Below are 27608 nucleotides of genomic sequence, written 5' to 3'. Positions count from 1 at the left end.
AAGAAGAGAGCTAAATTATTTTATTATTTAGTTGAAAACTATTATAATTTTGATACAACATAAAGTCAATATTAATAAAGAAAAGTGAATTTGTATTGAAAATTAGTAACATTTTAAACTAAATAACAAAAGTACTCTTAATTGGATGTAAAATATAAAATTATTATTAAATTAATTATTAAAAGTTGTATGAAATAAAATGAGAAAGAATGACGAATTAGCATACTAAAAAAACTAAGTTATTATTTAATTCCTATACCAAAATAACTAAGCTTATATATATATATTTTAAAATAGCTATTCTTATTCCACAAACAATTGGGGACTAATAATGTTTCATGGAAAAAAAAAATATGCTCGCGTGTTAACTCGTGATTGCATATTCTAACCTAACATTATGTTAACCGACAATAGATCTACTACAATGTTCCAGCTTTTCAATTAGCGGGTCTTTCGGGAAGAGACGCTATCTTGCTGTATAACTGGTTAATTAACGACATAGCACATCGGATGAGATTGACAAGGGCAATGCTTCGAGCACTCCAGAAGGGCGAAGGAGCAGAGCAGTGCAGTGCACTTCTAGAGGAAAAATATCACACATTTTGATCCGGAATTGTGAAATCGGAAATCAAATAGAATTATTTCACAACACTGGCAGCCATATGGAGCACCTCAAGAAGTACCACATGAAAAGCACATACATCCCAGCCACAATTTCACGAACTTGAATCAGAACAAGTTACGAATCAAAATTTTGAGTCAATTCACAATCAGTGCAAATAGAGCTCTTACTCCCAGGGGGGGGTTAGCCACATTTTTTTGCTAGTAATGGTTTTAGCGGAAAAGGTTGGAAGTTCATAAGATCTATGAGGTTCCGCAACCATACCACTTGGGTAACATGAAAACTAATAGTAGAATGATAGGTTGGAATGTGGATGCAAGAATGTAGTCAGGCACACAACAAACAAACAAACAAACAAACGGAACGCTACACTAACTATACAAAACTATTAGCGAAAAGGCTATCAATATGACCGTACAAGGTGGATGTGACAAGCATCGCAAATTTCATCGGGCATCGTAAATAACAAAGATATCAAATTTAAAGGAAATCCTGGCAAACATAAAAGAGAACAAAACAATAACTGTGGAACATTAAAAAAAAAAAAAAGTTGTCGAGAATTTCAACTAAAGAGACAATGGGCTGCACCAAATCCATTATACAATAAACAAGAGTACAACGACTCTACCATTTATCATGGTTTAACACAGAAATAATCACCATCCTGCATAAAAACAATAGATTGATAACCACACATTACTGTTGGAGAAAGTTACGGGAGAAGACTTGACTTGAATGGGAAGTCCACTCTTGATGGACGCAACATCAAAATCGATGTTGAGCCCTAGCTTCAAATAACAGAGAATTCACAATCACGGCATGGTCATTTGACTAAGAATAAGATAATATTCTCCAAATATGATAGTTGTTCAGTAAAAACAACAATTTTTTCTTCAAAATAAAATTAAATACTAAATTGTAATTTCTAATACTAGAATAATTAGGGCAAAATTAGTACCAATATTTTCACTGTCTTACCTGTTAGGTTTAAACTTTAGATTGGACGAATATTGGATACTTTCAAAAACTATTCCAAACTGACCTATCTTGGATCCCGTCACTCTTGTTTGAATCAGTAGAATTCAATTGATTTAAAATTTCAAGTCCTTCGAAAATGCTGTTTGGGATCATTAAGTGATCAGCTTTCAGCTGATTTCAATGGATTTGAACATATTTTACATAATGAAATCCAATAATTTGAGGTCCGACTTGATGAAATTCTTTTCCTACTTAATTTTAAGTTTTCCCAATATCAAAAATTTTGTTTAATAGTTACATTCTTATTGAAGCTTACGAGTAAAATAGGGAAAAGAAACATAATGAAATAAATTCCTACTTTGTTTCAAACAATAAAATTAAATGAATTTTATTTCAATTTCATTATTATCCAAGCAGAAAAATTCCTTCCCAAATAAAATTAATCAAATTCTAACTAAATGAAATCAATTAAATTCTATCTATGGTTCCAAATGTACGTAATTTTGCATTGAAGCCAGACAAATATATCATTTATAAGCCAACTATTCTGGCATGTAGAACTTCGGATGTTCTTTTATTTTTAATGAAGAGCCCGTACCGTAGACACGTAGAACTTCGGATGTGATTTCTGGTTTTGGGCTCTTCTGATCCAACCAGGACCACAGTGTTTGGCCTGTCCAGGAAACCGAAATGTTATTGTCCGTATTCAACACTATATACCCTAATTCCTTCCAGACACTTTTTCTGCTGGCCGGGACTCTCAACTTCAATTTCTCCGACATCAAGTTTTAGATGGTAAGTACAACAATTTCTGGATACAAGCCTAGCATATCAAGTATGTTCCTTATCCAAATAAAGATCCAATTTCACTAATATGAGCGTACACACAATATAATAAAGGATAAGAGGGACACAAGCCACTCAAAGCTAACAATCCATTAAAGTAATAGAGCCTACGGCTTATGCAACCGCGATGCCTCTTTATTGCTATTGCTATGATCAGGAGAAATTATTGATTGAGAACAACGAGAATATATTTTGGTACGCAAGATAACATTATGAGAAACAAGTGATCGACAGAGTCTAGCATACCAGCAAGTTATTATTTACTATTTAACATTTCGGATTGCCGGAATTTGATTATTTCCTATTCACATCTGTATATTTGTTAATATCAAGATTTCCCAATATCAACGTGCAGAACTTTTATATCGTGTTATATACTATTAATCATCATGTTATATCAGAATCAGAACAAATCCAAGCTGCTTTAAAGAGAGCTCTCCGTCTCGTCAATTGAGGACCTATTCTAACAATTAGACAGGATCACATGAACATCATATAACACTATAACAGTGTAACCTTAACCAATCAGATCAGATCCAAAACTACAGCGGAGCAAATAAGCAAATGAAGAGGGAAGATGCTGATAAGTGTGTACCTTACATTAGAACAGCTGTCAAGGAGTGGAAGGTTACCATCAAAACCCTAGGAGAAGATGGGAAGCACTCTACCTCCGCTACGAAAATGACAGCTACCTAATGTGAAGACAAATTACATACATCAGCCTCAGATTAGTATCTATCAGTTACAGTTACTGATATCCAAACCTGCAGTCTAGTCAATACACGTAGCAAGTACGAACCTACGTGCTCACACTTATCTGAACATTGATGCAGACTCTTTTGTTTGAATATAGTGGCATGATGTCAAATCGCGAAGTCCCGTTGCAGCCATGCACTAATGAATTTATTAAGTTTGTTTTGCCTGGTAATAGTACATGAATCGTTAACATTTTCTTAATGAGATAACCATGGGTCTTCACTTTCGCAAGAAAAATAATAGATGAATCATTAACACCGCTCTTAATTGTGCAGATAACTGGAGGAAATGAGCAAGATTTCTGGGACCTGATAACTACAGGTCACAAATATTCCAGATGGTGGCATCAGGGGAACTCCTCGATCACTCTAAGCTTCTCGAGGATCATCTTTTCTTGTTTAGCATCTGAAGCATGTCAAGATATACAAAAGTTCGCAGGTGGTGTCCTAATAGAAAGTAGAAACTATTTCGCGCTTGACAATCCAATAAATTAGTGAACCAATTAACCATAAAATCGAAGAAAGCTGTCATCCTGCACTCGCTGAAATTATCATAGAAAGCAATATACTGCTACCATCAGGAAAACAATAATTTAACTATTTTTCATCAGAAAATGAGGCAGCATATTAGGATACACTCCTGGTCAGGGTTATCAGTGAAGTTGGAGTGTAAAGCATTTCCAAGGCTGTCAACAATTGCAGAAGTTGTCATTGAGGATTCAATGCATAAAATGGCTGCAATAGCATCAAGTTGGAGGACTTCATTTCTGAACATGAGTCTTGCATGTGCTGAATGGAGCCCAAGCATATTAATTAGGAACAAACCAAAAGTATAGTTGTGTAGATATATAAGTTGTCAAAGTCTACCTTGGGCCAATCTTATTAAACTCTCAAGCATGCGTACAGTGGTTCTAGCTGCACCAGAAGTCATGTGAGAGACACTACTGAACTATCTAGTAGGAAACAAGTCCATACTCACCTGCATTATGTGTTGCTGATCTTCGCTGGAGCTGGTAGTAGCTTGAAATTACTCTTTCTGAATGTTTTGTCAGCACCGGTTTAAAACGTTGCTTTACGTAGTGGATATACCTAAAATAATCAAAAGATATAAAGGACACTATCTTAGGAGTCGACAAGTTAATGTCATGTAAGCTAAATCAGTTTTTGTCAGGAAAATCAGTTACTGCTCATCGAGGTCCTAACATTCTTATCTTAGTGAATATGCCCATCCATGAATTTTGCTGTACTAGATAACATTACAAACTAAAGACCTGTGCTTCTGTACAACCAACCTAGACTTGGTATCCAAAAGAGTATTACTATACTTTGTGGCCAGGAAAATCTCAAGAGACTACTATTGGGTATATCAAATTTCATTCAGAATGTTGCAAAACAAATTATATATAATCATGTAAAATAAGTGTTGAATCAAATCTAAAATATATAATATTTATCCCACCTTTGCTAAATGATAGTGCTGCAGAAGTTTAGTACATCAAATTCTCGGGTCTAAGATAAGTGTTATCTTATTGTCAAAAAAAAGGAAGATAAGTGTCATCCTGATTTCCAACAGAATGTGTAGTTTCTTGGTGGAAACACTTCCTGTAATCATGTCAAACACTTTACTGTTGGAAGAGTTAGTTACAACTTTTTCCAGAGGTTGTCTGACTCTTATGGGAAAGTTTCATATCTAGTATTCTCTTAGATCTTGTTTGCTTTGAGTTTAGGGATCTCTCTGAACTAATTTAGTAACCCCTAAATTAGTTCGATAATTAAACACCTTTTTATCTTTTTCATATCTAATCAAGTTTACTCTCCAAAAAATTAAGCCTAAAAAATAAAACTAATTAATCAAGTTTGGAGTTTAGTCTCAAACCAAACAAGACCTTCCATTCTCAGCAAACTGAAAAACAAAACAGACGGTTTCATTCTTCTCTTTCCTTGGCATCAAGTATCAACGAGATAGGATCAAAATAACTCTCTTCCCATGATCGTGCTAATCAGAGAGACCGGAATGGTCGCAAACATTGTACCTTGGGAATTCTTTTTATCATGGACAACCTACACGAGAGGGAGGCAATACGCTTTAGGGCAATGCATTTTATTGCGTGCTTCTTCCTTCCAGGCAAGTCATTTCTTGACTTTAATATTATTATATTAGCCTGATTGAGGATTCAGTTTATTTAAGTTTCTTTTGAAAAAAAGAGTTTTCTCTTGAACTTGCAATCATTCACAAATTATTATATTTTCTAACACTTCCATTCTCATAGCAAGTAAGATTTCTGTGTGCTAAAAGATTGACAAGCATTGGTACTTTAAAGAGGTATAATATATTAACAGATTGTCAGATATCTAATGCACACATAAAATATAGCACTTTAGTTCTGCAGCTTTTGTTAATGCTAAAGGAACAGCTTATCCATCATATTTTTGAACCATCAGGTTGAGATATTTTCATATTAGCTATTAAAAGGAACTGGTAAGATAATTAAGCATCAGATTCTGAAATTTATGCTTAAAAAGACATCATGCAGTATTGAAGCCACAAGGGAGGGGTCATATTAAAGCTGCATTGTTGGTAGATGCAACAGGTTAAGCTTTTGCGTCAATTGGCTTAACATGACACAAAAGCCCTGAAGCACCATGCCCTAACACAAGTCTTCACACTTCCAAATGCATATACAATCTCCATTTTGCCAAAACTAAATAAATCCTATTGACCTGAAAAGCAAATAAGGATATCCATGCAAGCAGATTTCACTAGCTAGTTCAAATATAATCTAGCAAAAAGCATAGATATCTGAAGGACTCAAAGTGCTACCTTCGCAACGTTGGTAGTGACCACATATTTTCTAGGTCATCATTCTTGTTTTTTCTTTCTTCACCTTTCTGCATATTTTCAAATATAGAAAGAAGCAGGAAGATTACTTATGCTCATAGTTACTGGAGTTAACTTTACGTCTATAAGACCCTAGGAGAAATAAAACATGTTCACAGAACAAGAAATGTAGCCAGGAAGAAGGAAGTTATGAGAATGAAAGAAATACCTCAGCTAATATATGGGATGAAACTATCGCATCCCATTCAGGATTTTTTGTATCCAATAGTACAAGAACTATATCAAATCTACTCAACAGTGGTCCGGACAGACTTGTATTGACAGACAGAGCTGAAGTTATAGCAAACAACAATATAAGTTAAAGATTTGTAATATAATCTGGTATGAAAAAAAGATTTGTAATTAGAAAACAAATGATAAATCAGCTATGGTAAAAAATCTTATCACCTCTGCAATTTGTTTGGTAGTGAAAGAAATGAGGTATAGGTATATTAATAGGCACTCAATAATAGCTGACATGCCTAGACTCCACAATAATTCCACATGGATTACTTAGTTTTAGGTCTAATAAATATGTGTGAGAATACCAGCATATAACCTTAGGAGATAGAATTGGAAGTATTGCAAGTTTTACCATTTGGATGCAAATACGCAACAATGTACCGAAAATGTTACATTGAGAAGATTAAAATTAGAGTCTAGAGAACCTTCAAGAACAATAAAATTCAATATCAGTAATAAGAGAAAGTCAAGTGAAAAAGAGAAAGGACTTGAAGCACAATTATGATCAGATCTCTCCATTAAAATTATAGGTTTAAGCACAAACCCAACACCTTGTTGATGTTTGCATAACTCAATTGAGGTAGCCACCACTAGACACAAACATATGACAACCAGATATGACTCAGGTACATAATTGTCAATATGGAAAAACTTTGCTTAACTTTATTTATTTATCTATCCAAGAAAAAAATAATTTATTTATTTCCACTTAATTACAGAATAACAGTAAGTGGAGATGCATCAAATAAATGAAGTACATTGATTAGGATCATACTGTCCTTTTGGATTAGTTGCACCAAATACAATAGTCCTTGTGCTCAGACTTGTCACAAGGCCAGCCTGGAAAATAAAACAATTATACACCAATCCATTAGTACAATGCTAAGTTCAACTAGAAAAACATAGAATGCGGGTATCTGATGTCAATATGTTAAACTCCACAAAATATGGAATAAATAAATAGAAAAGTAGCATATTGCTTATAATGATTATTCAGATAAAAGTAGTTGGACAATAGATACCTTGGCAACACTTATTGTTTGTTGCTCCATTGCTTCATGTATTGTCGCTCTGTCATGCTCTCGCATGCTATACATGCAGACAATGGTGTTAGACTACACCTTGTCGCATTAAAGCTTACTGTATAAACAACCAAACTTATCGCTCTAGAATGACATTAATGGCAAATTATACATTGGTCTAATGGGATGTCTAAATGATATCTCATTGAGAATGGCTGTCCATATCCCATAAGCTTCTCAGATGCACAAACAAGGTGAATTGTGAAGCTCTTAAAAGCCATATAGATTTGATAAGGACCAACACCAAGATGATTGGAAAATAAAACCTGTAAAATTATGTTGAAACTAATTCCTGGAAAGAAGCCAGACATGACAAACCATTTTGGCACCGTAAAGTAGATAGTACACATGATTGCACATGCTTAAAGAATCTCTTTCTAGTTGCTCTGGAACAGTTAGGAGATTTTACTGTGCATACAACCAAATTTATCACTCTATTAGAATGACATTGATAATAACAACAGAAGATAACTACTATAAAAATGTGTCAATAAAATCTCTCTTTTTCTTACAGATAATCTATAGAAACTAGTCATGAAAGTAATAACCATAACAGTCTTCAATGCATACACGGACAACTTTGTGAATAAACTCCATGAACAGGCTGTGAAACTCAAATTATCAGATACTATGGATAAGAATGAAAAAATGATGGTAAATTGGTAACAGTATTGGAGGCAATTATACTCTGAGGCTGACTTAGGGTATTGTGGTCCAGTAAAATATCACTAATTTTGGATGCATAACTAATGTGACTGCGGTATATGTGACAAGAAAAAAGTTTGATGTAAGTATATGATCATTAGATCAGGACCGTCATGTTCTCATAAGGAAGTAGATGAAAGAAACAAGATTCATGTACAACGAGACAACAAAACTTGATGATTATAGTAAGAGAAAAATGACACTTCAGTTTCAACTGTATAACAAATGAAGCAGTAAGATATTAATTATATAAATCAAACCTATCAAATTCATCTATGCAACACAGTCCACCATCAGCCAAAACAAGTGCCCCAGCCTCAAGCATCCAATCCCCTACGAATTAATAACATAATGATTGATAAGATATAATAAGTGAGACAACAAATTGAATATACAGTAGCAAAATAAAGGATACACCTAGCAAGACTTACATAAAGACAAGATTATTAAGTGCATCTCCTTTGAAAAATAACAGGAAAGAATTATCATTTACTGAGATAATGATACTATGATTTATTAACTTTCCTCCACAATTACCATGCAGAAACCTAAAAGTTTTCACAACTAAGATGAACAATAAGAGAGTAAATAGAAACTAGGAAAAAAGAATACAATTTTTCCTTCTTTATGGATTCATTGTGTTGAAAGTCCACAATTTACTTTCTGCAGACCTAAAGCACATCATATGCATCTTTTGGGCTAGCCTGATGTTCACATAATTCCATACTTCATAACACATACTATAGCTTTTGGTCAATGATAAAATTCAGCACATTCGAGATAATGTCTAGTTTGGCATGGGACTCTAGATAAATTGGGGAAAAAATTGAGTACAAAGATTTAAGTATAGCACCAATCATTAGACTACCAAAGGTTTAAACTCAAAACATAATATAGCATTTGGACAATGATAAATTCAGCACATTCAAACATATCGTCCAGTTTGTTGAGCACAAGATTCAAGTATAGCACCAATCATTGAACTACCATAGGTATAAACTCATAAATATAAGAGAACCACAAATAAGTACCTCCATCCTTCACAGCAGTAACAGTTAAACCAGCACTGGTGCTTCCCAACCCAGTTGTAATCACGGATCTGTTGCTTAATTTAGCAGCGAACTTCAAAAATTGAGATTTACCGGTACCTGAAAGTCAGGAGAGATGCTTTCTTTCAACTATATCTGTTAATCTTCATTCAAATGCTGACAAGTTCCATGAGATAAAAGTATCTAAGCTATCTCTCAGGCAGGCAGGCTGAAGTGATGTACATCGGATGGGATAAAGAACCGATAGCTTACCAACTACACATTAATCAGCACTCAGATCATGAAATGCAACATAACATGCAGGTCATTTTGTAGATAAGTTGGCTTGGAAAATGAAGAATTAGATCAGTAACCATGTCTCAAAACATAGTAAATTGGACAGCATAACACTGTTAGAATATAAAGTATAAAAGCACTTTTCTCTGACAACTTAAGCTTTTAAATAAATATGTGAGTGTTATGGTATCAAAACAAGAAGCCCTGAGTCTAGATCCCATAGGCCTATCTGTTATTTAAAATATATAACCTCCATCAATTTAATCCAAATTCACATCTTAGGCCTATTAAAATGTCTTGAGCTCAGAAGCAAAAGGGGGTGTTAGTATAAAATAATAAAAGGGCAGGATGGTCAAACCCAACATTCAATGGACAATTTCTAAAGTAAAGAAGTGTTTATAAAGTATACTTCTTGTGGGAGGAAAAAAGCTCAACATATTCAGTTAGGCATGATTACATGAAATTAGGACAAGCTTTGTGCAGTATAGGTGTAAATGGCTTGGGGAGGTACATTGCAAAACACTGAACAAATCTTTCCACGTTGAGAATTTATATAACATAACATAAACCAGCTCTTACCGTCCTATTACGAAGATCATAAGACAACTCTGGAAATAGTGCATGAGGAAAAGAAAAACTTCTTGCTCATAAATCACTAGCCATCAATAACAAAACTTGGTAGAAAAAAAAAATTGCCCATTATACAACCAGGATGCCAATACACAGTTCAACTTCTCAAGAGAAGATCATAAAAAAACCAAGCCATTTCAGAATACTCCATGAGTAACTCATTTTTCATACTAATAACAAACAATCTCCTCCAAACTTACCATGAAAGTCCTTAGCAACTGCAACTCAAATTATCAGGCCTTATTTTGTCAGTCTCAACAAAATCAAAGATGTATAGAAGCTGGAAAATTTAGATAACCACTTTGAATTGATATTGTACAAATTTTTTTAAAAAAAAAAACCTTGGAATCCTCCACAGAAAGTTGTGCCAGTACTCATATCTAATTTAAGATTAGCAAAAGAATTATTCTCTACCAAGATTACTAAATAATGGCCATGTTTTAATACAAGAGTGGAAAGGAAAAATGATGTTCATGAAAAATGCATGTTCCACATGAAGTACCTGGATCACCAACAAGAAGCATGTGAGGTTCTCCACGAACCTTTGTCCCCGAGGCATCAACATGTTGCACACCTCCAATCAGCGTTAGAGCAACTGAAATTCAAATATCTCATTAAGATAGCTGTAGATGCAAACATGAATTTTAGAGAATGATGATTTTCATATTTTATATTTAATGCTTCCTCTCACTGTGAGGCTAAGACAATTTGATGGGGCCAAAGAAGTAGACTTTTAGATTTAAATGAGCAAAGATTTTATATTTTAAACTCTATTATGGTATCATATTAACTCACCAAGTACTATAAAAGTTTAAGCTGTTACAAAACTATGATTTTTATATATTAAATTTAGTGGTAAATTTCTTACTGAGCAAAAAATCGTAACCCACTAGTTTCAGGAAGAGTGATGTCAAGAAGAAAAGGTTTCTGCTCTAAACACAAATTTTGTAATAATCACTCGTCATAATGCATGCGGCTGGATGCACATCAAATTTACATACCTGCAAGTTTGACTGTGAAAAGCCCAAAAACTTGAGGACAAATACCTTGCAGAATGGTATTTCTTCCTGTGACACCCACATAAAGAAGAGATTAGCATATAATGGAGATCGGATAAATAAAAGTTAGCGGGACTCATTTAGAAAATATGCTTTAAGAGAAAGTTGCATTACAACATTTTAACATGAAATGGAACTAAAAGGACAAGCTTCTCACTGGAACCAGAGAATAGTTACAGACAGAAAAAATTGTTCTATTCAGCAAAATTACTTATTCATGTAACCGCAAGCATTCTCTAGATATAATGATGCCAGCAGATGTGTTTATTAGATCCTAGGAAAAGTAAATACATATCTGATATCTTCTTAGAAAGCATGGTATGCTGCGTAGAATAAAAACATAGACTAGGCTTTTATCCAAACAAAATACACAAAGTAAATGAATATAGAATGATATTACCTCTCAATGGAGTAGTTCTGCAATCTAACCAAAATTGTTCAAATTTCTTGATAATATCATCAGGAATGTCAATATCAGACTTCAACTCATTGGTTCTCCTGAAGACATAAATAACACCAGATTGTAGAAAGCCTAGAAGATGTATTTACTATTTAGGTAACTGTTTATCCTCAATCCACCAGCAACCAACAAACAATTCTGGTCAGCAGGATATTTAAGTATATAGATTGTAAAATTTGTAAAAATGTTATAAGCACTGAAATTTGATAGACCAGTACATTTCAATAAACTAGTTAATCCAAAAAAAACAAACAAGAGAAATAAATTTATTGGTCACATGGTAAATTTTGTAGTGTTATAACCGTCATGATGAGCTATGTTAGAGTGCAAAAGAAAAATAAAAAGAAAACATCATCCTCCAGCACCTTAAACTTTTGGAGAAGTTCGTAAGTCAATAATATTAGAACATGAGGTCATGAGTTTAAATCCCACCAAGCATACCTATTAAAGATATGCATCCATGGATCCACCCATTTAATTGAATATCCATATCTTGTGTCCATTAAATGTATTAAGCTCAATGTAAGATGAGAATTAGAATATAAAAAATATAAAAAAAACCATCATCCTTTAGTAGTTTAAACTTTTGGAGAAATTGGTGAGTTAACAAACAATTAAATGAGATATAGTTCCATGAAGTAGTTATCTAGACATAATGTTGACCAGGTGTATATATATATATATATATATACATAAATTTATAAAGTGGCTTCAGAAAAGAATAGTAGTATGTTTTCTTCTCACAAGCACACTAGTATATTGTAAATTAAAAAATCATAGCCTTTACAAACTGTAGCTCGATCAATATCAAATTTACTATCATGCCACATCATGATCTTAATACCAGAACAGCGGACTTATAATAAAAGCCTTGAATTCCAAGGCCATAGGTTGATCTAGCTATTGACTGTGGCTGTGTGTTGTTGTTTGAAATGGACAACAGCAAGGGTAATGTTTGGGGTTGTATGTGAGATATTGAACATTGAACAGAAGCCATATACTCTAATGGCACTGATACACTTAAATTCATAAAGAAAAATCATATCTATGATATAAAGGATGCCAAAAATTTCCTGGATTTGAAACTTCTGGTTAGAAACGGAAAAATCGATAGCGGCACCGTCTCAAAGGAAAACAAACTGATTACTCACGGACCTTCCACCATCTCTTCCATTTATAAACCTTGAAGATTTAATTGGAATGATAAAGAAAAATCTTATGCATATACATAGCAAGGTAGAAACACCTTTATTCTTATGGTTCCACAAGTTAACTCTATTCAGTGAGCTACTCTCGGTTTAATGGGCATAATATCTTTGCATCCCTAACACAGGACTAAGGAGCGCGTTCGATTCCTGTTTTCTGACTCTACAGGCTAAGGAAATTGAGATAGCAAGCTTTGCTAGTAATGTACTAATAAAGTTAAACATGAAGATTCATGAGGATATATTTTTCCATTAGATGTTTAAACTCTTAAGAGATGTCAAAATTTGGAAGCAATATTGAAAGAATATGACTGTCAAGAAGTTGCTGAGTAAAATAAAGTTGAAAGGTCAATTATCTTATCAATACTAAGAGCTATAAATAATAGGAAAGTGGCAAATACAAAAATGGAAAGCTAGCAATTTGAGTTGACAAAGTAACAGATTCTCAGAGAATAATTAAGAAACAATTATTTACCTTACATAGTTAGCAATTATCATAGGATCAAGGTCGGAACGGACATCCTTTAAATCAGACGACCACTTGGCAGATAAAACACCTGTAACTATGACATCATCTGAAGCAAGAAAAAGATCAGATAACAATCATAAATTTATTTGTTAGCATGATAGTTGACATGCAAAAGAAACCAAAACAGTAAGATAGATGACCACAGACCTTAGTATGTTACCACATAATAGGTCCAACCATAGAAGTTCATGCAACTATACATGTGAACTTCCATGTGTAGAAAAAATTGTATTGAGCCAAAATCTTGTTATTTAAGCAATTAAACACAAATCGCATATGCAACAAACTTGGCTCTTACAACTCCAGAGTGAAACTGGCATGAGCTTTAGTTTAATTAGGACATAATAATGATAAAGCCACTCATTATTTCAGTATCTTCCATCATTATTTAGGAGGGGAGCAAGAAATATATATGCTTATTTTTTTCTCCCGCTTTTTTTTGCAGCATATACTGCCATAACTTTCTTGATTTTCATTCTCATTTTTACAAGTCTAGAAGAAGGAAGGGCAAAGACATACCAGAAACAAAAAAGGAACTAGGGTCTAGGCAAGATTGCATACCTCCAGCTTTCACAATGTCCACCAGGTCATCCATTAAAATTACTGGAATTGAACGAGGTATAGATCCAACACCCAAAAGTTGTGTGCTTTCTTGGATCTTTATCTCTTGGTAGTCATGGCACACCATACTATCTTCCACGAACTGGAAATTTGTCCCCTCGCAGATTCTAGACCCCTGAATCATTAGATAAATTCTTACCAATTTGCTGCAGAAAGTTGGAGTTTGAAGCGGTTAATTATTATTGGCAGTAATAACTGCAAAACATGGTTAGTAGAGACAGCTAGAATCAAATATTATGTAATGGGAATGACTAAGGAAGCTAGGAAACTATGAATATAGGACAGTACCCTGGATGGGCACGAAATAGGAAGATTTATACGGTTTCCAGTCTCCAGCTCTGGATAAACTTTAAACCTATTCAAGATAATAAAATGGTTGATGATTTATGATGCTCGAATAAATCAGATGTACGTATCATAAGGAAATTTGAACAGCTTAGACATCATGGAAATATGGATGCTCAAGCAAAGCACAGAAAAGACTACTAAGGAGCACTAACATATATGCATCAAATCATAATAAAATATAACTGTAACCTCTGCTACAAGGTTGCCGATATGAATTTGTAAGCATCAGTCTATTATCAGTGCTAGAACAAGCTAAACTTTCCCTACCCATCATGCATGTTCAAGAAGCAATAGGTTACAGCATCTAATCTTTATCAAAATGCAACAGTCGCAACAAGATGTAGTTTGTCATTAACAGGATAAATATACCTCGAAACATTATCTTATGAGAATAGGTATCAGGCCAAAGATCAAACTATTTCTACCCAGAAGTAGGTCATAATCAGCTACTACTCAAAAATTATATATAGAACTTTGACCATTCCATGGGCAAGAAAAGGAATGGTTTAGCTTAAACAAATCAAAAACATACATGCCTATGTGCAGCAATCCTTGAAAACATAATACACATTTGAGATTGAAATAAGCATGGAGACCCTTGCCTGTGCTTGCACTTCCTGCATTGATACACACGCTCTCCTTCTATCATCTTAACCGCCCCGGACCTTATGACTGTACCCTTAAGGGTAAGAAGGATCCCTCGATGCTTCATCCTCACCCTCCCAATGCTCGGAAACGTCTCTGCAACAAGCAGGAAACGACAAAACCCTAAACCATTCCCCTTCTCACAACCATCAGCAAAACAAAAACGAAAACAAAAAAAACAAAAGAACGCAAGAAACTCTTACCAGGAAACTCCAACGGGGACCCGCTGACGTTGATCCGGACATGGATGTACTCCTTCTCGCTCGCGATCTCCGTCAGGTCTGCCGATTCCTTGAGAACGACGCGCTGGAAACAAGAACCCATGTGAGATCGAATGATATGAAGAAAGAGAACAGAGAGACGAAGGAGATGGCTTACGTGAGATCGGAGAGCGGCTTCGTCGAAGAGGGGGAGGAGATCCGTAGGGTGGGAGAAGAGGATGTGAGCGAGATCGGGGTCGAAGTCGAGGAGCTCGGCGAAGCTGGAAGTAGAAGAGTGAGACGAGTGAGATAAATAAATGGAAAGAGGGAAGGGAGGAGAGAGCGAGAGAGTGAGGAAGTGGGACTTACTTGATGAAGAGCGGAAAGTGGAGTTTGGGGTCAGGGAAGAGAATAATAGAGCGGAGATCGGGAGAGTGATATTTGATGAGGAACTTGGCGAAGGATTTGACGAGGGAGTCGGGGTCTCTAGGCATCGCCATCGAGAAGCAAGGCAATGGTGGGATAGGAGGAGGCGATGAGTTTTAGCCTTTAGGCGGGAAGAGGTGAGCTAGGAAGTGGTTTATCGGGTTCGCATCAAAAGTATCTGGGGGAATCCAATATACGAGCCATGGTCCGGCACGTGACTCAGAGCCTGGATTACCCCTTGATTTTTTTTCCTTTTTTTTTAAAAAAATATCATTTACCCTAATACTTTTGATCAAATTTATTTTAACCACTAAATTTTATTTTATATCGTCGTGTCTCTCTGTACTTTTAATTAAGTCTTGCATCCAAAGTTGCCTTTTTAATTTAAAAACTACTACCAATTTGAACAAATACTAGCAATTCGTTTAACATAAACCTTAGTCAGTTCAATTATTTTGTTATATATGTAGACATCATTCATATTTTACAGTTTAATTAAAAAGTTTAGAAAAAAATAGTAGTACAAAACAAAATTCAAGAGGGCAAAATTATCAAATTATACTGGTAAATTTTATCTGACAAAAATAATAAATAAAAACTAACGTGGCACCTTAAAAATATATAATAATAGATATTCTAACTCCTAAAGTGCCAGTATATATTTTTTATCAACCAATTCTTTACAAGGGGTACTTTCATTATTATTAATTTTCATGTAATCGGCTTTTTAATAATTGACATAAAACATAGGCAATTTATACGAGTAAATATCAAAACTATTTTGTACGTAGTTTTCTCTAACTTGAAAATACACAGATTAAAACAACAATATAAAAAAATTATAACTAATCAAATATAAATTTTAATTCTTGTAAAAGTATAAATAGTCACTTAATTATAAGCATCGATTATTAATCACTATTAGTTGTTCCTATTATGTTAATGCACACAATCTAATCAATTTAATCTAAATAAACACATTCTACCCGATTGTTATGCTGCGCACCTATGCGCACGTTATGGTGGTGCTTAAAAAACCCCATCTTAGTGCAATCCAAATCGTCAGCTAATTATATCTAAAATGAAGATACTAGTATAATAATAAATCATCTTACCAATAGTAACTGTTAACTTACTAAATACCAATTATATGATTTATTAACTTAAATATACGTACATATTAGACTAATACCACTTCCATTTCTCATTAATTTAAGATTAAATATAAACAGTCTTGATAATATTAATCTGGGAGGCTACATTTATTATTTCCGCACCAGCAACCATTCAACCACGTTTTGCGATCTTAATTATGGATCTGGTGATTTGTTAGGCAGAAGTCAATTGCGTGATTTTAATATTCAAATTACACCCTACCATCTACTACACAAACAAAAGTCAAGTGAAGTGCTATGTTAAGCTTACCAGGGATTAGAATTTGTCATGCGATATTCATATGTTAATTTCAGACGCAAAACAAACGGTAGTCTCAATGTCACACACACACTGACACACATATATATATATATACTATGGAAAAATAACTGTAGCACTACTAGGTTATAATTGAAACGATTAAAATGCAATTTAGCCTGTAATATTTAAGCAATTTTATATTTTAATTTGAAACTAGATATAATGTTTTAAAAAAATTTCCATCGTCTCCATACCTTCTAGCTAATTTTTTTTGTATTTAAACTTAAACACTTAGCCACCATATATTTAAATTAAAGTGCAGTAATTATTATTTTTTAAATATAAATCATTAACCATATGTGCATTGTTAGCATGTAGATAAATAAATATTATTTTATATTTTGGTTAACGATAGTCTAATTATTGCAACTTAGTTTGAATCAAAGGGGTTAATTGCTTAAATTAAAAATATTACTTGCAGTTGGGCTAAATTATGGGGGATATAATATAATTTATAATCTAAGACAACATTAGCAAAAATGATATTAAATAAGTTTTAAAAAACTTTAATAAATAAATTCTTAAAGACGTACCGGATCCTTTCGTCGCACAAGAGCATGAGGTACGACTTAAGCCGTGCGACCGCACCCCAACCCAAAACTCCTGCGAACGCGCGCAGTACCGTCACCGACCAACGTCATCGCTTCCCTCCGACGCAAGAAAAGCGATTCGGTAGTAAAAACTCACCGCGACCCAAAGCCCCCCGGTAACTTGTTCCGCGGTTGTCCACACTTTATTTAATTCCCTTCCCACCACCTCTTTCTCCTTCCTCCCTCCTCGTCTACGCTGATCGCATCGGACCCTTTCCTCTTTGACCGCTTCCACATTCGTTGCTCCGGGAGGAAGACGAAGAGGAGGAGGAGGAGGAGAGGAGGAGGAGTGCAAAGATGTGGGTCTTCTATTTGATATCGCTCCCGCTCACGCTAGGGATGGTGACGATAACGCTCCGGTACTTCGCGGGGCCCGACGTGCCGCGATACGTTCTGTTCACCGTCGGGTATGCGTGGTTTTGTTCGCTCTCCATCATCATCCTGGTGCCCGCCGACATCTGGACCGTAAGATCTAACAACTTTCCCTCCTTATCGCGGAATTTGGATTTCTATTCATTTCGGCGTTGATCTTGATGTTCTGTTGTATTGCGTTGATAAAATTGGATTGTTGATCGAGGATTTGTGGCAAATTTGGGATATTTTCTTATTCCAAAAAAGTTGGATTTGATCTTATATTTGATTTTGATTTGGTTTTGTAATTGGAGAAGATTTGATAGATATCGGTAGGGTTTAGGAACTCCTTAGATTTCCTACGTTTTGGGTGTTCTTAGGTGGTGGATTATCTCCATTTTGCGCCAAATATTATATGGTTGGAAATAATTACGGTGTTTTGTGTACTACAAATTTGGCTAATTGGATAGAAAAATGGTTAGTTTTGAAAACACTTCTGGATCGAGTTTTGGTGCTCTAAGAAGCAATTCTAGTATTTTTTTTCCTTTCTAAGGAAAGCTAACTTTAGAAGCAATTCTAGTATTTTTTTTTCCTTTCTAAGGAAAGCTAACTTCCTTTTTCTCTGGTTGTCTAATCTGTTATGTACTCCTATTTGCCTCGCAGACAATTATAGGTCATGAAAAGGGTGGCATTGCATTCTTCTGGAGTTGGTCTTATTGGAGCACATTCATCCTGACATGGTATTCCATTTAATTTTAATTTCATTTAGATTCTGCAAGTTTATGTGACATTTGCTATGACTATCTATAATAAAACCAACTATGGATCCTCTAACTAGCTGAGATCATCAAAACAATAAAATATGAATATTGTTATCTCTTTGATTTAGGATTACTACTCTTTCAATATGGTAAGATAGTGTGATGATTTCTTAACATAGTTCATAAATCTACATATACAAGAAGTAAATATAATGATAATGCACCATTATGATTTTTACCTATCAACTAAAATAAACTATGATTTTGTATTCATATTCCATATCTTTTAAGATTTCTTTCGCCTTCTCATGTTAATCTAAGTCTTCTAGTTCTATAAACATACAATAGAGTACTCAGTCTGCTTTATTGATCTCTGAGTAATAAATGTACTCCATTCTTCCTCTATACCTTACTCTTTTTTCTGGGCTAGTTCAGGCATTACTTATATTTGTTCTGCCTATAGTATTCAGTGGTCATAACGTGATTTTTATGGTCTTTTTATTTGCATATACATAATTTAATTTGGCCAGCATAGCTGATATATTCTGATTGTTTTAATTTAGTTATTTATTTCTGTCTACCTAAACAGGGCTGTGGTTCCCACAATTCAGGGCTATGAAGATGCTGGAGACTTCACAGTGAAAGAAAGACTGAGAACTAGCATCCATTTGAACCTAGTCTTTTATACAGTTGTGGGATCTATTGGCCTTTTTGGACTTATTCTGCTTATTGTGATGCATCGGAATTGGTTTGTATCATTTTATGTTGGACTTGAGTATTCCATCTTATTTATGCTAGTGATATTTTTTAATATACTTCCAAGTACAAATATTTGTAGCTTAGTCATTTGGCTATCAATGTACTTTTCTTGTAAGAAGTAGTGCCTTGCACTCTGCAGCTATTCAATTTTATAACATGTAATATACAGTTTCTTTTGTAGAGTTAGGAAGTCCCTCATTAATGCCTTCTCACATTACCAACTATCATAGTTGTTCATACATCTATTATCATTTTTTTTGGTTCCATTGTTGCCATGGAGGATTCTCTTATATTTTAGTGTCCAGGGGCTTTCTAGTAGCAAATGCAAGTAGGCCGCGATTTCGTTTTCTGCATTTTTGTTGTTCAAACTGGAAGATATGTGGTTGTTTGCATGCAATATGGTTCAACTTGAGGAAGAAAAACTTCAGAACTCGTGACTTGGAAAATGTCCCAGCACCTTTACACATATACATGGTTTTAGAACCTTAATTAAGACGTGTGCTGTTTGGTTTTTAGCTCATGGCCTTATTAAGATTAAGACAATTAGCTGTAACTTATTTTAACATCCTTATCTTGGTATTCACATGCTATGCAATTGAAGTGTATGTAAGTCATAGCAGAAAGTAGATTGCAGGAGCAATTGGTAAGTGAAATGTATTTCAGGTGTTCTTTTATGTCATGCAAGTACTTTGGCAGAGCAATGAGATAATAAGTTAGTCTTTTTTCTCAGAGAAAACAGGAAATAATTTTGATGGAACAATCACAGAATATTTTTTCTGATAGCTGAAATAATTAATATTCCATAGTTAGTAACTACGTCCCACTATTTGCCAGAATTGCATTATGTGGCTAGGGGAAATGCTTCATTTCTCTTAGCTCATCATACACTGATTTGGAGAACTAGAAGACCAACGGGAGCAATGGGGAAGTTGGCGAATTGTTGTAGTAGGCAGTTTGTTTACGGATATGTTGTATGCCTTATTATCTGAGATATTTGTCTAAGTTTAGTGTTTAAGATCTTTTCATATATTACTCTTTTGTTGTCTGTAGTGGTTCCTTATTTTACCTTACACATGGATGACTTATTTTAAAGCTAGTCCGTAATTATTCATTTATTCGATTGACAGGAGTGGAGGTATTGTGGGCTTAGCCATGGCATGCTCAAATACCTTTGGGCTAGTTACAGGTGCATTCCTTCTTGGCTTTGGTTTGAGCGAAATTCCGAAGACTATTTGGAGAAATGCAGATTGGAGTAACCGCCAAAAAGTTCTCTCTCATAGGGTTGCAAAAATGGCCGTAAAACTTGATGATGCTCATCAAGAATTTTCAAATGCAATTGTTGTATGTTTGCTTCATTTTAATGATTTGATGATTTTAAAAAGTTTCCTTGTTTCTGCCAAAGTCTCAAATTTTATGTTCCTTTTATTATGCCCTAGGTTGCACAAGCGACATCAAATCAAATGTCCAAGCGAGATCCACTAAGGCCTTATATGGATGTTATTGATAAAATGTTGCTTCAAATGGTACTGCTTTATTATGAATGTTTATTTCTTTGGTTGACTATGGATACGTCAGTAACTAGTGTTATGGTTCAATGTGATTGGCGGCAAATCTGACATACCTTTCTTCAGTTACAGGAGGATCAATCTTTTAAACCGTCAGGTGGTAGATTAGGAGAAAATGATATGGACTATGATACTGATGATAAAACAATGGCTGCACTTAGACGACAACTCAGAATGGCTCGAGAGGAGTACTATCGGTGTAAAAGGTATGGAACATGTGGCCATTTGAAAGTGACTGTTTTTGTTGTGCATAATCATTTTGCATGACTCTGTCTTTACCCATTAAGAACCGGAGAGTTTTGCAATCCGAAATAAAGGCGAAGAAATGATATTATAGGTTCTAATTTACAATAGAAGTTTCTAAAATTATAGAAGCATGTCTTTTAAACTTGATTTTATACTAGTTGTCATTGGTGTTGTACCTGTGATATGTATTAAATGCTCATTCATTAGCTTACTCTTTCTTTTGGCAGTGAATACATGGCCTATGTCATGGAAGCTCTTGAGCTAGAAGATACTATCAAAAACTACGAGCGTCGGGATTCAAATAGATGGTTTGTTTGTTTCTGTTCTTGTTGAAAATGATTTTGGTTATCTTTAAACAAGTTATCTAATCATATACAACATGATCCCCCAAAAAACTAATAATTCTTAGGAATGGAGACAAGTCCTCTATGTCATTCTTTGTCACTTTCATTATTTTATTAATATGATGTTTATTCTTAAATCTTAGTTCTGGATTTCTCTCTTCATAGCAGGGAAGCAAATTACAATGCAATTTTACATATAAATTTTAGTGGCAAATATGTTCTTTCAAGTTGATCCAAGCAACTGGTTTGGTCTTCTTTTAGAAAAAGTTTGTTTAGGCAATACAAACAACCTATTGTTATACAACTAGTTTGGTCTTCTTCCACCTACCGCCCTTCCCCAGCCGAGCTCCTTTCATCTTCTCATTCTCACAACCCGACGCCTCACAGCCCCCGATCTGAGCTCTGCCGACGGTTCGATCGCCCAGCTCATCGTTGACCACAACACTATCTCCTATATCTGACCAAGTCTACTTTCAAATACAACACACAAGGTGGTGTATTTGATTTCAATCTGATAGTCTCCAAGCCTTATTGAGTTTCAGATCTACTACATGCTATCTTGTTTGTCAAACATAGTGTACTTTTAACAAAGAACGTTGAATGAACATAGTCTAATGCATCACCTCCTGCAAGTTTCAGGCTTCATAATTCACTCATCTGACCTCTGATTGATCTTTAAGAAAACTAACTTCTTTGCAAAAGGACATCCAGAAGAAATCGTACTATCCTTGCACCGAGATTTCCCTTTTACACAGAAAAAAACAGGCATCGTCCTTCGAGTCAATGATGCCTTTCCAGAGTCCAACCAACTTGCCATCTTGTCATTGTGCTCATTTTGTTCACATTTGCTTTGATGGACCCTAAATAGCTAGATCAGTAAGGCATACTTTTCTTTTCTGCCATCAGGTTTCTTTTGCTGTATCCTTTCCATTTGGTAGGATAATAATATGGAGTAGGATTAATAGGTATATAGACAGTATTCTTCCTGATACCTGATATACATTTTGTTCAGTGCTCCAAACTACTGGAATGATTATAGAGGTTATGGCATTCCCAGCTTAACATTCTAGTTATAACATTACAAGCATCTGCAAATCTTTTTTGATGCTTTATTTTTTCCAAAGAATAAATAATTGGGTTCTTTTCCTACTAGATATGCATCATGATTGATCATGTCTTCCATTATTCAGTGTTTGCAACATTTTATGTATGTAGAAGTTCTTGCATAACCAAATCCATACCATTTAGGCTGCTCTAAACCATACATCAGAAAACTCCCTTTTGTTCCTTTCTCATATTATTTTGTGATAAATTAATCATTTGGAAAGATGCATTTCAAATATATATTTTAGACATCTTATATCATAGATCATGATGGCTCATGCAGACAATTGTTTTTGGATGTCTCATCATATGATTAATGATTTAAACAATTTATTAATTTTCTATAGAAATTAAAGTTGTTCTCATGAATCATGATCACCACAGAGAAGTGCATGCAGCCATTTACGAACATACATGAATTTTATTTCATTCTTTAATTTTTTGAATTTCTAAACTTTCAACTAAGAATTCCCCAAGGAGTTGAAACATTTGATTTGAGTAAGCCACTAATGTTTTGTCAACTTGATAGGCCAGATCTGGTTTGCCCATGCATTTAGACATTTAGTCATGCATGACAAGCATTCCAGATTTGATTTGGATATCATTATGCTAAAGAAATCATAGTTCTCATTTTGTTCTTTACAAAAGGATGTATGTTGTCGTCAAATAAACTTTCTTTATATATTTAGAATGTCAGTTTTGGATCCATATATAATTATTTGGCTGGTGACTGTTGCAGGAGATATATTTCAAGTTTTAGAGACAGCCGATCAGGCACACTAGGATCCTTTCTTGATATTATGGGTATACCTCTATCTATCTTCATGAAGAAAACTGTTAAATTTAATTTTCTATATAATCAGCAATAAGTCTGTACTGTCTGTTACTTGATTAATAGAAACCATAGATTTAGCATTGCTTGTCCTTGGGAGTTAATGCCTGAAGTGTTTTAATGTTTCAGCATTATTATGGCGTTGTATATTTAGAAAGCAGCTTCAGAAAGCATTGGCGGTGATCCTTGGTTGCATGTCAGCTGCCATTCTTTTGGCTGAGGCAACTTTGTTGCCAAGTGGAGTCGACTTATCTCTTTTCTCCATTCTTATAAATGCTGTGAGAAAGCAAGAGGTCTTAGTACAGGTAAAAATCTTTGCTAAAAGATGATCAAATCTTTGGATTAGAGTGTTAATTGCAGCTTATCTACTTTCATCCAGTATATTTTATTTAAGTATCCATAATACATGCGAGTATATAATCAAAAGGCTTAAAGAGAGAAACATGGAAAGGTATCTCTGGTTATCCCTGATCTGTTATGTTTTGGCAATTTGCAACAATTAATTTATGATGGATTAGAGCAATTAGATCTACACTTTTTATGGTTGAACAATAGTACAAAATCATAGCAAACCTTGTAGCCATGAACTAGATCACGATCACCTCAATGAATCCATAAGAAGTTATCGAGTTTTTCCCATCGTGTCCGAGTGAAGACCAAAGATCTTGAGGTCCAACCATCTTTGCTTATAGAAATGCCTTGGCTATTATAGTATAATTGATGGGAAGAGCCAGAAAAGTGTGAACTATGCAATTTCACAGTAACATTTGATTAAATGAATGAAGAGTTTGTTTCAGAGGGAGAACAAATGGCAGAATTGGAACAGAAATATCATTTGAGAATAACTAAGACCGATTTGATACTGTGGTTAAAGAACTGTTGAATCTTCTATCAAAAGGTTTAATGTAGGCTCACCTCTCCACGACCATATTTGTTCATTAGTTAATTATGAATCTCTCCCTTTTCAGGTTGCTGCATTTGTTCCTCTTATGTATATGTGCATTTGCACATATTATTCCTTATTCAAGATTGGAATGCTGATGTTTTACTCATTAACTCCGAGACAAACAAGCTCAGTCAGCTTGCTTATGATATGCTCGTAAGTTTCTCTTTTCTAGATTAATCTATTCAGAGTTCATCAAGTTGTTTTTATTCTATTGAAGTAATTTCAGCTGTTATAATTAAAATATATTTTGCAGAATGGTTGCGAGATATGCACCTCCTATATCTTATAATTTTTTAAATCTGATTCGCCTTGATGGTAATGCTAAAACTATTTTTGAAAAGGTATGTTGCAATTTATTCACCTGTTAAACTTTTTTTTAGTTTTGGCATCAAGATATGCAGCTCCTATTTCTTATTTTCTTAATCTCATTAGCCTTGTTTCTATTCTGTTGTAACCTTTGCAGTAATAACAGGCAACAGCCAAGTGTTTTCTTATGACTATTGTATCTTAGATGACTGAAGAACTAAATTATGCAGCATCCCTTGTGAGGTCACGTCAAGGATCACTACACATGAGTTTGTCCTGGTGTGCTAATGACCAAGCATAACACTATTCGATGTACATATTAATGGCTTAGAGAGATCCTAATGTACAATATAATTATCCAGTTGACAGTAAAACACCTCTATCATTATCTTGTCATGTAACTTCTAATGAAAAGAAAAGCAATTGTCCTTTTTTAGACTAGCTAGTAACTTTGGGCTTGCAGAAGTACTTCCTATTGGGCTTTTCACATCTGTCCTGCTATGATGGATGAGGAAAATGAGCCAGAAATTTATGGAATTAATCTCCTTAAGCATGGCTAGAAGACCACAATGTAAGAAACGATGTTTTGCCAGATCTTCCCAGGAATGTTGAGTATCTATTAGCCTTCATGAAAGAATCTTTATCTCCAATCTAAAACAAGATGTTGGCCTTCATGAATCTTTATCATCTCCATTTTTAAATGTCATAAAAGAATCTTCATCTTTTTTAGCATAATGCACTTACCTCTTATATATCTGCTTTTTTGGACTTGGCGCTTATGCTGTGCTTATTTCTATATCTTGTATTCGTATGTACACCTCTGTTCTTATTATTCCACATTCCATTAATGCAATGAAAGAGGAAAAAGACACTTTTTTGATCTAGAGGATTAAATTGGTTAGTTGATAGTTAACTAACCATTTCTATCTCTTATTTGATGTGATTGCTGAATCATTCATCTGTCGCATCTGTGATATTTCAACCTTGTGAATCTGTGCACAGTATATCTATCATTTATAGAGCAATCTTAATCATTTCATGATACCTTTTTTCAGCAATATAGTGATTGACATTTATGTTGTCATGCAGAGAATGGGCAATATTGATGATGCCGTCCCTTTCTTTGGGAAAGGTTTTAACAAAATATATCCACTTATTATGGTTGTTTATACCCTACTGGTTGCCAGTAATTTCTTTGGACGAATAATTGATTTTCTTGGAAGCTGGAAAAGGTTCAAATTCCAAAGCGAAGAAGAGGATATGGATGGGTTTGATCCGTCTGGAATGATTATTCTGCAGAAAGGTGAGACTAACATCCCATCTATCTTCAAGGCCTTGGCCGTTTTCTTTCCTTTTATTTTTCCTTTTTTCTTTGGTGTGGATGTTTTACATTTTTGGTAGATGATGTTTAGCTTCTTGGTCTTGTCAAGCTCTTTCGTCATTTGACCTAATAGAGATTGTCCAATTTCTCTCAATTGCTAGAGTTTTTCCTTGTTAATGTTAAAATATGTCAGCTGTTAATCTACTTTGTCCTAAAAATTTGTTTGACTCATGGTACCTAGTGTCAATCAACTAATGTGGCTAGATTTTATATTTTGTGCAGAGAGGAGTTGGCTTGAGCAAGGATGTAAAGTCGGTGAACAAGTTATTCCATTGGCAAGAAACTTTAATAGTACGACTGCAGATGTTGAATCTGGAAATGCACCCCTGGTAAGTCATATCCTTTGTTTTTGTATCAACCAGCTCAGGCTACTTTGCCTGGTTACTTAAGTCAAGAAAGCTTCCTTTGCTCATCCTCCTAACTTTGCTCTCTGTAGAATGGATTTGGTCATAGACATTGCATCTGGATATTCTCACTTTTTTTTTCTTATTTATTTTATTCAGGAGAGAAACATATTGGAGATGAAAATGGTAGCACCCCCTGCCAATGAGGACGGAAAAAATGGTGGACAATCAAAACCTCTGAAGGAAGGAAACCACAAATATGGTAACAGCCGGGAAAGTATTGCAAACAAGTATGCTGCCATGAGAGAACAGCAAGGGAGGCAGTCATCCAACCCAGTGTTGAAAGAGATATCATCTGCTTCCGTATCCTTGCTTGATGCTGGCAGTTCAGAAAAGCAATCTAATAGTTCATTAGTTGGCTCATCAGCTGGGCTTACCTCTACATGGGCCTCAATGAAGAATGGTTTTCAGAATTTCAAAGCAAATATGGGGTCTAAGAAGTTTCTTCCTCTGCGGCAAGTTCAGGGACCTCAGCACACACGAATCTCCTCGTCTGAGTCTCTTGATGACATTTTTCAAAAACTAAAGCAGCGCCCGAAGGACGGGAAAGGGAATTCTGACGATGATGATGATATGGACATAACAGATTCAGGTTCAGCAAGATAGTAGTTGACAAATTTATTTTAAACTAGAATACACCAATTTTCCGGTAAATATATAATGAAATATTAGGTGGAAGAAGAAAAGAGAAAATGTACAGACCTGATTAATGGTGGGCAGATTTCCTGGAGGAGGTTTCAATCGCATATTAAATGCTGTATTCATGTAAGCTCGAAGGCATGAACCATTAACAGGTAGTTTGGCAGAGAACGATAGCACAATTAAAGAGTGGGACCATCCATCATCCATGGGTACAGTTATGTGTCTGCACGGATGACTTGTATTTTGGAGTAAATTGGCATTTAGTGTGTCGTTTTTGGTTATTTTGTCCCTTGTACTGATCACAATTCAAAGTAATGTGATATATAGAATTATTGATATAGTTTT

At 34.7% G+C, this 27608-nt stretch overlaps 2 protein-coding genes across 13 annotated transcripts; one reads left to right on the top strand and one right to left on the bottom strand.

Moving 5' to 3' along the window:
• Positions 1–1182: 1182 nt before the first annotated feature.
• LOC140800392 (probable DNA helicase MCM9) lies at positions 1183–15811 on the bottom strand. Of its 12 annotated transcripts, XM_073155149.1 has the most exons (24): positions 15500–15810; positions 15309–15411; positions 15134–15236; positions 14888–15026; positions 14226–14292; positions 13878–14052; positions 13263–13362; positions 11523–11620; positions 11066–11131; positions 10567–10659; positions 9141–9257; positions 8370–8442; positions 7345–7411; positions 7081–7162; positions 6249–6370; positions 6023–6090; positions 4181–4290; positions 4069–4116; positions 3838–3990; positions 3511–3607; positions 3246–3367; positions 3042–3138; positions 2199–2273; positions 1183–1286 (listed from the first exon to the last, which is right to left on the bottom strand). In XM_073155149.1, the coding sequence occupies exons 1-20, from the start codon at positions 15628–15630 to the stop codon at positions 3549–3551; spliced, it is 1974 nt and encodes a 657-aa protein (XP_073011250.1). In that variant the 5' UTR covers positions 15631–15810; the 3' UTR covers positions 1183–1286; positions 2199–2273; positions 3042–3138; positions 3246–3367; positions 3511–3548. The 12 variants fall into 12 exon arrangements, with proteins under 12 accessions (XP_073011250.1, XP_073011248.1, XP_073011249.1 ...); XM_073155147.1 differs by having other exon boundaries at positions 2199–3138; XM_073155148.1 differs by having other exon boundaries at positions 1183–2273.
• A 1847-nt stretch (positions 15812–17658) lies between these two features.
• Positions 17659–27603, top strand: LOC140800312 (uncharacterized). Its single transcript, XM_073155031.1, has 14 exons — positions 17659–18087; positions 18637–18713; positions 19324–19482; positions 20621–20834; positions 20930–21016; positions 21125–21264; positions 21532–21612; positions 23492–23556; positions 23714–23889; positions 24553–24683; positions 24784–24871; positions 25926–26139; positions 26440–26546; positions 26721–27603. The coding sequence occupies exons 1-14, from the start codon at positions 17920–17922 to the stop codon at positions 27225–27227; spliced, it is 2214 nt and encodes a 737-aa protein (XP_073011132.1). The 5' UTR covers positions 17659–17919; the 3' UTR covers positions 27228–27603.
• The last annotated feature ends 5 nt before the right edge of the window (positions 27604–27608 follow it).

The sequence above is a fragment of the Typha latifolia genome, chromosome 13 (genome assembly GCF_019914945.1).
Source record: "Typha latifolia isolate L0001 chromosome 13, TyphaL0001v2, whole genome shotgun sequence".
Classification (NCBI taxonomy): domain Eukaryota; kingdom Viridiplantae; phylum Streptophyta; class Magnoliopsida; order Poales; family Typhaceae; genus Typha; species Typha latifolia.
The sequence above is the reverse complement of the archived record's forward strand: the minus strand, read 5'-3'. Positions and strand labels throughout refer to the sequence as shown.

Coding starts and splice junctions, on each gene's coding strand:
- LOC140800392 (XM_073155146.1), bottom strand. CDS start 15,630: ATGGCGATGCCTAGAGACCCCGACTCCCTCGTCAAATCCTTCGCCAAG. Junction 9,258..10,566: donor GCTTCTTGTTGGTGATCCAG/GTACTTCATGTG, acceptor CCTGACTTTCAG/GTACCGGTAAATCTCAATTT. Junction 4,291..6,022: donor TCACTACCAACGTTGCGAAG/GTAGCACTTTGA, acceptor TGATTATTTTAG/GTATATCCACTACGTAAAGC.
- LOC140800312 (XM_073155031.1), top strand. CDS start 17,920: ATGTGGGTCTTCTATTTGATATCGCTCCCGCTCACGCTAGGGATGGTG. Junction 21,017..21,124: donor ATAAAATGTTGCTTCAAATG/GTACTGCTTTAT, acceptor ACCTTTCTTCAG/TTACAGGAGGATCAATCTTT. Junction 26,547..26,720: donor AATCTGGAAATGCACCCCTG/GTAAGTCATATC, acceptor TATTTTATTCAG/GAGAGAAACATATTGGAGAT.